Genomic DNA, 11712 nt, shown 5'->3' on the forward strand with positions numbered 1-11712 from the left:
TGTTTAAAATTTAATAAGTATAAGTATAAGTAAAAGTAAAAATTATATAAGTAAAAGTAAAAACAAATTTAAAAAGTCACTCATACAGACATCAATATCAAATCCATTGTATGATATTAATACTAACAAAACATATTAAAAGGTCAAATAATTTAAACTAACGTTAGAAAGTTACATAATATTATTTAAATGTTTTTTTACATTTCATTACATTGACCATGTATTTTGAAGTAGGTATAAATAAATAATTATTGATATAGCGTAAATGAATTATTGACAAATGTATGTGTGACTGTACAATATTATAAAATCCTAACAAACCGTTTGACATTAGTTACGAATACACCTTTGAGTATTCGCATCCAGAGAGACCACGTGGAGGTTGTCAAACTTTCTCTCCACATCACCTAGACTTGAACATCTGGTGTGACGCTAGACTTGATCATTGAGCGTCACCTAGACTTGATAATCTAGCATCACTCAGATTTGAACATCGAGCGTCACCTAGACTTGATCATCGAGCGTCACCTAGACTTGATCATTGAGCGTCACCTAGACTTGATCATCGAGCGTCACCTAGACTTGATAATCTAGCGTCACCTAGACTTGATAATCTAGCATCACTCAGATTTGAACATCGAGCGTCACCTAGACTTGATCATCGAGCGTCACCTAGACTTGAACATCGAGTGTCACCTAGACTTTATCATTGAGCGTCACCTAGACTTACACTTACCATTGTCAACACATATTGCATTACAGAATTTCCCTGTACACAATGTTCTTGGTGACGGATCGCCCGCTATCATCGGCGTACATGCCAACTCTCACGGACTGTGCGTTTCTCACCCTCGAAAACGCTACGTACAGCTGCCCGTGCGTGAACACAGGCGACGTCAGTAGCAAACCTACCCTGTCGAACGTCTGACCCTGCGACTTGTTGATAGTCATGGCGAACGACAATCTCACCGGGAATTGAAGGCGCCGCAGTAAGATGGGCAGGTCGTCCTCACCGCTGGACGTGAGCGGTATCTTGGGCACGACGAAGTCGTCGTCCTGTGCTTCACCGCCCAAAATCCTAGCCTTGAAATTGTGACGCCGCAGTTCGGTGACCACCAACCTCGTACCGTTGCACAGTCGTCTCCTCGGGTCGAGATTTCTGAGCAACATCACGATGCACCCCACCTTCAACGTCAGCCGGTACGGCGGCAGGCCGTCCGGTTCCAAGCTGTTGAGGAATTCCGTGGGAAAATTGGCCACTTCGTCGGGATCGTCCGCCATCATGGTGTCGACGGCGGTGTAGGTCATCTGAGCACCGTCGACGCGCTCCAGCACGTCCCTGTTGACACCTCTACAGTCTTCGTTGGTGGGACACACAACGATTCTCCGAGCGAATTCGTCGACGTTGGCCAACGACATTTGCTGCGGGTACACGAAATCGATCAAATCATCAACGTCGCATACCATTTGCCGCGGGATTTGCACGGTGTTCGGAACGCCGTCGACCGCGGGCAGTCGGCCGTTGCCGAGCTCAAGCAACCAAGTCGCAAAGTCCGCGTCGTGGTCCGCGCGCATGTTCTGGACCAGATTGAAGCGCTCCATGACGCGCCAAAGACCGTTTTCCTTGATCGACGACATGACGATCTCGGCTCTCGTCCCTCTCCGGACCACGGGCAATATCTGCCTGAAGTCGCCGGCGAACAGCATGGTTTTACCGCCGAACGGTAATTCCGATGCCATGACGTCCCTGAGCAGGCGGTCCACCACCGTCAGTTGCAGTCCCGGCGACATTGGGGCTTCGTCCCAGACGATGAGCGCCGCGTTGCGTATCTTCTGCGCTCGCTCGGACTGCATGGTGACGCTGGACGTCGAGTCTTCGGTCAGCGTGCCGAAAGGCAGTCCGAACGTCGAGTGTACGGTCATGCCGCCGTCCATGAGCGACGCGGCGATACCGGTGAACGCCACGCACAACACCTCCCGCTGCGGAGGTCGGTGCCGAAGCGCCCATATCAGGCATCCGTACAGCGTCGTTTTTCCGGTACCCCCGGGTCCGTCGACGAAGAAAGTTTTCGCCACCTCGCGTTGGTCGTCGACGGCCGCCATCACGCGGTCGTACACCGTTCGCTGTTCGGCGTTCAAGGCGTCTACTTGTGGGGCCCACCGTGCCGCCGCGTCTATTGCCCGGAACAGCGCGTCGTCCTGCAGCGGTTCCAGTAGACGGGGGTCGGCGAGGGGCAGACCGTAGTCGCCCGGCGATTTCCGGTGTACACGAAGTAGATCCTCGATGGCCGCCAGACACGCGGCCCTCGCGCGGTCGACGTCTTGGAGACGGCGGTTGAAGTCCTCCATCATGTTTGCTTCGTTCGCCTCGTACAACGCCAGCGGGTTTGAGGGCTCGCAGAACACCAGTATAGTGACGAACAGATACCGCAGCTGCCGCGGTGTGTCCAACGTCGCCGATTCCGTCAAGCAATCCCGCCACGCTCGGTCGTCTTCCAATAATCCGAGTGCAACGGCAGCCGCCGTGAATGTTTCGTGAACGACCCCGTCCACCGTCCTTATGTCTTGAAAGGACTTCGGGCCTCTTCGGTTCAGAAGTAGCAATCTCAGGTGGAAACGGTCCCGGTCCAGTGGGTTTACTATGTACATCCGAGCCAACGTAACGTTTGCCATCCGAATCCGCCGCGGCAACCATTGGGTGACATTTCTTACGAGTACGTTTTCTTGATTACGTGGCATCTGCCAGGTGTAATGCGTCGGTATTTCTTGGTACAAGTATTGTCGAGCATTCACGTCTGTTGTGTTGAGCGCAAAGAACTGCGTGAGTTTCGTACTACGCACAGCTTGGTTCTGTAGCCGTTCTTCTGCTTGGCCCGGCGCAAAGTACACGTTCTGACGACCCTCCAGGTGGACAGGAAGTCTGACGACCGTGTGACTCTTGCCGTGCAATTTGTACGAAAACAACCGCCAGATGCCTTCTGGTGGGCTGACATATCTTGAGTTTACGTAACTGAAAATTAATATTGAAAAGATAACTAACAATGGCTCTATAGATGATACCGTCTGGTGTTGTGATTGGTATTATTATTATTATATAATTCAAGTAAATGTAATTTATTTTTTGTTCTGTAGACACATAGCATTGCATTACAATGTGCATTTGACGAAGAATCCCTACAACCGTTGAACGGTGTTTAAACGTTTGCCATACAATAAATGTGACTGATATATTATGATGTTTTGATAAATAAATGTCGTGAAATGTCAACTCGAGTAGCTAAATATAATCATAGTGGACGTCTAGTCTAGTGACATAAAAGTTATAGTTATATAAGTATACAATTTAATCTATAATTTACATAGTTGGTATTAGTATATTAGTAGTATATTAGGTGATCAAGGTGATAACAGTGTACACATAAAATATTCAAAATTTAAATTATTATTATTATTATTATTATATTATATTATATTTTAAAATTTGTATCAGGTGGAATACATTATAACTGTATAATATTATTTAAGAATGGCAAAGCTGTAGGACTGTTAATTTATGCCAACGAAAATAACAATCCATAAAAGCGTGTTTCACATTGCCGAGGTGTTGAAGTTTACAATTTGAGACAGTATATTATGTGATCACGGTTAAACTTAGATCAGGTTATAAACCAAAATTTATATCTATTAGGTACGTTAGTTAATTGGTGTACTTAATGTCATTGATGTTCAGTTCTGTATGCAATGTAATGTGTATAAACAACTTGAATGAAAAAGCATAAAATAACAAATTTAATGTAATAATAATAATACCTAAAGAACACACATTAAATGTTAAGTATATAATATAGCTAGTATACAATAGTAAAAAAACTAAAAGTTATCGGTAAACGATTACAAGTACCCTAAAAACCTAAAAAATAGTGAGTAAAATAATTCATACACACTGGACACACTGCTAAAAATGACACATGCATAAAATATTGTTATATGCTAATAATGATGGAATGATAATAATTTTCAATGTAATACCTATAATAAAAATCTATCAATAATAATGTAGACCACCTATAGAACTCTCTGTAGAAGTACATAATACATAATATAAGGTACAACCTACATATTAATTAATATATAATATTATAAAAATCTTAAGACACTATTAAATCATTTATTAATTAACTATTTATTTAATTTATGTTTAATACTGTATGCAATAGAATGTTTATTATACACAGCTTGAATGAAGATACATGAAAAAAAGGATTAAATGTAATATAAAATTATAAAATTAATATATAATATTATAGAAACCTTAAGACACTATTAAATCATTTATTAATTAACTATTTATTTAATTTATGTTTAATACTGTATGCAATAGAATGTTTATTATACACAGCTTGAATGAAGACACATGAAAAAAAGGATTAAATGTAATATAAAATTATAAAAATTACACTATTGATGGGAATTATTAAAAATTAATAAATGATTTATTAGTTAACTATTTATTCAATTGATGTTTATTACTGTATAATAATAATAGTTTATAAATGTAGAAGTTCCTAAAGTTTTGCTCAACTGAATATTCTTATTAAAATGTAGAAATGTTTTCATAAAAAAGTAAAGTTCTTTAATCATTAAAATTTTAGTTTTTAGCCAATGTCAAACCAAAGTAATTTTATTATTTCAAACTAAAACGTGTACATATTTAAAATTAAAAACAAAACAAGAGTAATACAATGGAATAACAACAAATGTAATTAAGTAACAGAATTTCTAAATTTAAGATTTTTATGTGAATTTTAAAAATTGTCCAATTTAATATTTAAAATTCCTGAACATATAAAGTAGTAAACACACTAAATAAACATACAATATACTATTATAATGATTATACCTAAATTTAGAAATATGTAATTTATAAAATTAAGTTAAGACTCACTTGGCAATCTCATCCTGGTCCTGAACTTCCAACGTCACACGGTCGTGTCCCTTGTATATATACTTGTAGATATACATGACACTCTTTATGGACGTGCATATCTCGACGTTGATGTGCGCGTCATACTTGGCCAGAAGGTAAGGGTTGTACGGCACTACACACTCGTTACCAACCTCACGACCTCTCACAAGTACCACCCGGCCGTCATCCGGTCGGCGGTACTTTGGATATCCGCCGTCCGCAACGTACACAGTCTCCTCTGCGTACGCTTTCGGGAAATCTTTGGAGCATTTGTTGTCCACCATGCACGGACACTGTGGATTGACTGTTCCACACGGCCCGTGGATCATGTGAGACTTGACGCAGTCGTGTAAGCGCCTGTCGATTGCGGGGTCCGGCAAGAAGGCGCAAACCACGTCGTCCACGTCCTCGGCCGTGCGGAACTTACAGTCCTCCGCCAGGATTATCAGTATATGCGCATGGGGCAGACCACGTTTCTGAAACTCGATAGTGTACACGTAAGCGCTGACATTACCAAACACACGATGTACAGTTATGTCACCTATTAGCTCCTGTAGCTTACTGTTGAACACTCTGGCCACCAGGTCTGGCCTGTCGCTTGCCGTGCTGTGGGCAGCCAGGTTTTCAGTGATCTCTGGCCACCTGGGATTGCACGTAAACGTTATGAACAGGTCGGGTTTCCCTTTGGTACGCACTATGGTGATGGCGTCTTGATAATTCATCTTGTTGAATCGGTCGCTACCCGTGAACGTCGACGGCAATATGACCCTACGCCCGACCGCCATGGGATCGACGTGGAGCTGTTGGTTCACATGGTCCATGAGCCCTTGATACGCTTCGGCGAGGAGATCCCTCTGGTGCAAACGTATGTAGTTCAGATTGTTCGACTCCATTCGAACATACTGGTCGCACACATACATCTGCAACAAGAACCGACCCTGATGTAATAAACTAAACAGTTCATGTCTTTGGTCGTTATTTCCCTGATATCTAACAGCCAAACGGTAGCACGCAAACTCTCTGATACTGTTGCGATTGCGGACATTGTTTCGTCGGTTGCCCGCTTGCAACATCCCGTTATGCCAACCGGCCTCGCCGTACGGGAAAAACAGCGGATACAACATCGGATCCGAGTGACACGACCCTTGTGAAATGTAACGAATGGTATATATTATTTAAAGTGAATTGCTAAATCAACGATTTGTAGTAGCTGGGGGTTAGAGGATGGAGTTGTGATTGTGTTGTGAGTATAGCAAGTACATAACCGCAAAAGAAAGGTAATGTATAAAAAAAATATAAACTCTGATCTCTTTGTATTCCAAGGATTTATAGTGTATATTTGTAAGTGATATCTGTTATGAAGTCCAAACAAATCATGAAATTAAGCACCGAAGTAATGTGACTATATTATGTTTGATTATTGATAAATTATATAGTGCACTACATACAAATCATAAGACGACTTATTGTCATACTATCACTACAAGATGAATATAATTTATAATGAATATGGTTGTAAGGAATTTAATATTATTAATTTAACTTTATCAAATATTTTATGTATACATAGGTCCCCTAGCTCGAATAGCAATACATGATCTATTATGATTAAATTATGTCCTGAATAGAATTCCTGGCCTGTCTATCTAACATTCTAATCACTGATAAATCTTTGAACGACACTTATTGTCGGAGATGCGAACAATAATATAATTATCCTTCATAGTCTTTCATCTGTTTATTTCGCAAAAAAAAATTTGTCAAATTATCAGTAAAGCTTATTAAAATAATTGTACCTCATATTGTTTAAGTAATAGAATTTAATAGATTCATTCAAAAGAATGTCCAAAATGTAGTGTATACTTAATGTAAATTTAAAATCGCAGTGTCAGCTTTACTGTACAACAAAAACTATGATTCTATTTGATGGTGTTGATATTAATGTGCAATAAATATAGTGAATATAAGTGAACAATTTGAGTCAGCTGTGTTTATAGGAAATAATTATTAACTAACCCGCTGGTATGGTTTGCATCCTGTGTTGCGGGTTGATTGGATTCGTATCGTAGATGACCAGATTAATGTCTCTTGGCGGACGACCCCCTTCGCCTACGAACACGGCCGCAACTTCGTTTGCGGTAGGCAGGTTGTTTCGCCCGTCGTCTCGGGCCGCATCTCGGACAAAATGCATCGTCACTGGCCTAGGTCGCATACCTGCGGGATCGGCGTCGGCTAGGTCTCTTTCTGCCAGCCACACCTCACGCATGTTCCTGGAACAAATATAGACATGTATATTTTTATACTTAGACAGACTCCACGTAGAAATCATAAATAAATCATTCAGTGCATTTAACTCTATAATTGTATAATTAACATAATACATAATAATAAATATATATATTATAAATGTGTGTGAAGTGTAGTAAGCTTAGGAGACCACATAGGTTAGGCAATAACAATAAAACCTATACTTCGTATAAAATATAAAAATGTCCCAGCCCTAAGTTATATTTAATGTTACCTGTATCATTCATAAGTACATATAACTCTGTTGGTAGCAGAGTAAAATTATAATAAACACATAAAATACATATAATATTTAATATAATTTAAGTAATAAAGGTAAGAAAATTTTTTGCTTTGTATACTATTTTGAATGAACATTAAGTAATAACTGCAGTATATTGGTAGCTGTGAGTGTCTAATATCAACGTAATATCTAGTTTGACAGTTAACATAGTTAGTTTATTGGTTACAGTGTGTAATTTTTTTTGTTTTTTCTGTCTACTTTGAGAAAGGTATCTGTAAAAGAAATTTACTCTAAGGGGCAATTCATATTCCTAATGTTAATAAATACAATAAATTTATATCTTACTTAAAAGCCATTGCGTACGGATTTACGTCCCGCAGAAAACCGTCCAATAGTCCCATCACAACTACGGACAGTTCACGATGATTTCTCTGCAGAGCCATCCCAACGCGGCGGGCGTTGGCCTCTGCGGACTCGAGGAAATACAACTGACAGTAGTTGGCATCTACTCGGTCAACGGCCACGTCATTATTTATCCTCTGATAAGTTTGGCCTTGGATACACATCGTTCGCGGTCCACGCCCTCGCAAACGCCTGTCGTCTGTGCCACAGCTAAACGCAGCGAATGCCAGGGCGTTGTTGTACCGGCGGATGTCGTCTCGGAATCTACGACCATCCTGTGAATCTCCAATCAACAAACTCATTAGTAAAAAAGGGGCGGGCAACAACGCGTGTTGTCCTGCAGCGGTCACTTGACCGTTGTTACAGCAAGTGGAGAAGTGCATATTGGCACCCTGGCCCACAACCTCGCCTTCGAAGTGGCGGGCGTTACACTGTGTGCAGATTCTGTTTAACGCGCCCGCGTTGTGCTGCTCTGGAAGCGGGTGTGTCACGCCTGCCGGCCTGTCAATTATTGGCGCACGCCCTCGGGGTTGTTCACCCACGGCAAGTGGTCGGAACTGCAATTTAAATGATAAGTTTTATTTATTGTTTTTTTTATAAGTAAGACATATTTACTGACCTCTTCGTCGACGTCTGGCTGCAACTCGTCGAGCATGTCCACAAACTCCAGTTCCGCTTGCACTTCGTCCATCTGGACTTCTACCACTTCCACGTCATCCCCTCCATCCATCTGGACTTCTACCACTTCCACGTCATCACCTCCGTCCATCTGGACCTCAACAAATTCCACGTCCTCCACCACCTCCACTCCTTCCACATCATCCCCTATATCCACTGGGACGCCAACGACTTCCACGTACTCCACACCCTCCACTGGGACGCCGACGACCTCCACGTCCTCCCTTTCTTCCATCTCGACATCCCCAAGCACCTAAAAGTTAGGTTGAGTTTAGAGTAGGTACAATTGTATTGATAATTCTATATAATTATAATAATAACAACAATAATTATTGCTATCTATGACAGTAAGCGTAGGTACCTATAATATGCAATAAGTGAATATTTATATGAAATAAGGTTTATGTCACACAAATAAAAGCATACATGTTGTAGTTAGAGTGAGTCTAAGTCTAAGAGTATCACATGTGAAATTATAAAATACCTATCTAGTGCCCAACTTACAAATGAAGGAGAGTAAACCTGGGTCAGTAGTAAATAGTGATGTGTTGGGGGTAATATTAAGAAGTGTGCGAGAAAAGTATTTTGTTTATTGGTAGTAGAATGTATATTAACTGTGTAAGAAAACTTTTCAAATGCCTATAATAATATAATAACTAACTGTAACCGTAGAACTTGTATAATACTACTAAATGCCATTGAAGGTGTGTAAAACATCAATACAACAATATAGATAGTATAAGATAAATGTTGTTAAGAGATTTTCAAGAGAAAAAGGTCTACCTAAATAACATCAGTACAATGCTCTAGGTTAAGATATCTGTTGTATTTACAAGTACCAATCGTAGAACAAAGAAATCCACAGAATAATATTTAAGTTGTTTCACACATACTAATAATCTTTCTAACAACAATAACTTTGAAACGTTGTAAAACTGTATTGCACTGTATAAAAGTATAAAAGTATACATGTTGTAGTCCAGATCATTTTTCAAAGAGTTGTACAAAATAATGTGTGTGACTACGCCTAAATCTAAGCTCTGTCCATCCTAACATCAGTACAATGTTGTATTAAGTATTAAAATAAAATACTAATAAAATACTTATCTAGTACACAACTTACAAATGGCCTAGTTCAGTAGTAAGTAGTAGTAGTAGTAGTAATAGTAGAAAAAAAAATGTGTTATTTAATACAGAACTTTAACTTACAACAATAAAAAGAAAACATTTTAATGATTGTGTGTTCAATCTTGTGTTGGTTAGGTATTACTGTAACAACAACAATAACGACTTACATTTAAAAAATGTATTGCACTCTATAACAGTAAGTGTAGGTACTCGTATGCAATAAGTGCATTTATATGAAATCATTATATGATAAGTTGAATGTAAGGTTGAATATGAAATCATATATGTGGTGTTATTTTTTAAAGAGTCTTCAATGTGATAAAATCAAGCACACCTATATTTATCACCACTAAGTATTGATATAACACACATCAGTAGTAAATATGTTACACCGTAGTACAAACAAAGTTAGTTGTATAAATAAAGGAAAGAAAGTATTAAAATAATCTTAACATTGCTAACAGTACGGCAATATGTGAAATTATAAAACACTTATCCAGTACACAGTTCACATAAAAAGGAGAGGTTAGTTAGGAGTCTCTAGTAATACCTACTTTGTGTAGTAGTAACATTAAGAAAATGTAAATTTATGTGAGAAAACCTTAAGTGTTCTATAGTAAAAGTTGATATATTAGTATAGTTATGAGTTAATCTAGGTAAAATAAGCTTTACCCAGTGTTTGATAAGCAAAGTGTTTGAAATCTGAAACAGCAGTAACACAATTGAATGTCGTTCAAGTTATTCTACAATTTAATCATAATATAATAAGTTGAATGAAAGTTTTATGATAAAATAGACATTTAGTTTTCAAGAATGTTGTACCGAGCCAGTATAGTATGGTAGTATAGTAGAGTACAGAAACAATGATATGCATCTAAGAGCACAGTGAATAATTAAGCATGTAAGGAATTTTAACCGCAGGTTGGGTACTACTCATTGTCATTGGCTTAACTTTAAAAATTACATACTATGGAATAAACGTAAACAAATGAAATGAAATTAGCACTGCAGAAATTGTAAATGTTGTGAAAATTGATCAAACTTGAAATAATGAAGATATGTGATCCAAATGAGTGTAATATCATGAATTTTGTTATAATATGTCATTCACTTGATATTGTGTATTAAACCGTATTTATAAGGTCTAGAAGTATACTTTTGTGAGGTCATATGTATTATGTTACAACAAAAAGCTTGAATGCCATTGAGTTAAGTTATGAAATTAAGTTAGGTTTGAAATACACAGTAGGTACATCAAACTCACGAGAGTATACAACAGTATTAGAAGTCCAGTCAGACGGGCATACAGTCATGGTGTACTGCAATGAAATGATATTTATTGAACACACTCACCAAAGAAGGCACTGCCATGGGCCACAGACGGCGGCGCCGCGCGTTTCCCACAGCGTAGTCGACACCGGGGACGAAATGCCTCGAACACAGCTGAGATGTTTGGTTCACGGGAAAACCATGGTCCACCACAAATGCCACCCACTCAATACGACGATGTACGGCAGTTGGAAATCTAAGAGGCGACACATTATTTATTATAATATATATATCGATATGTATCAACGTGTTGTGTGAAATACCTGTGTACGGAAACGTCATCGATGTTGTCCACAACTCCGCATAAAGCACAGCGTTTGACCATTTTGAATAGCCTAAAAACATCATCACGAACGAACATATTATAATAATAGGAATAATAATAAGTGAAAAGTAAATACTGAATATTATGAAAACCTCGTGGTAAAAAAAAAAACGACTGATACAGTTTGTTATCAGCGGTGATGTATAAGTATCGTGTGTTATTTTTAGAATTAATAGGTACACACCGGCTTACATGATGTACATAAAAAATAGAAAAATACGAAAAATTACATACCCAGCTCGCAGTAGCACAATATTATGAATTAACCGTAAAACACGTGTCCGCAATGGCAACGCGCCGAAACGGCCAACGGACTTACACGTCTAATACGTATTCAGCTAATACGAATGCGGT

The 11712-nt window shown here is 39.1% G+C and overlaps 3 protein-coding genes across 3 annotated transcripts; all 3 read right to left on the reverse strand.

Moving 5' to 3' along the window:
• Nucleotides 1-756: 756 nt before the first annotated feature.
• Nucleotides 757-1791, reverse strand: LOC132933342 (ATP-dependent DNA helicase PIF1-like). Its single transcript, XM_060999641.1, has one exon. The coding sequence runs from the start codon at nt 1789-1791 to the stop codon at nt 757-759; it is 1035 nt and encodes a 344-aa protein (XP_060855624.1).
• Nucleotides 1792-1919: 128 nt separating this feature from the next.
• Nucleotides 1920-6090, reverse strand: LOC132933343 (uncharacterized). Its single transcript, XM_060999642.1, has 3 exons — nt 4946-6090; nt 2024-3010; nt 1920-1980 (listed from the first exon to the last, which is right to left on the reverse strand). Exons 1-3 carry the CDS (start codon nt 6088-6090, stop codon nt 1920-1922), a joined length of 2193 nt encoding a protein of 730 aa, XP_060855625.1.
• Nucleotides 6091-6977: 887 nt separating this feature from the next.
• On the reverse strand, nt 6978-11358 carry LOC132933344 (uncharacterized). The gene is made up of 5 exons (XM_060999643.1): nt 11297-11358; nt 11058-11229; nt 8506-8829; nt 7842-8455; nt 6978-7236 (listed from the first exon to the last, which is right to left on the reverse strand). The coding sequence occupies exons 1-5, from the start codon at nt 11356-11358 to the stop codon at nt 6978-6980; spliced, it is 1431 nt and encodes a 476-aa protein (XP_060855626.1).
• Between the last annotated feature and the right edge of the window lie 354 nt (nt 11359-11712).

This window comes from Metopolophium dirhodum, chromosome 1 (genome assembly GCF_019925205.1).
Source record: "Metopolophium dirhodum isolate CAU chromosome 1, ASM1992520v1, whole genome shotgun sequence".
In the NCBI taxonomy this organism is placed as follows: domain Eukaryota; kingdom Metazoa; phylum Arthropoda; class Insecta; order Hemiptera; family Aphididae; genus Metopolophium; species Metopolophium dirhodum.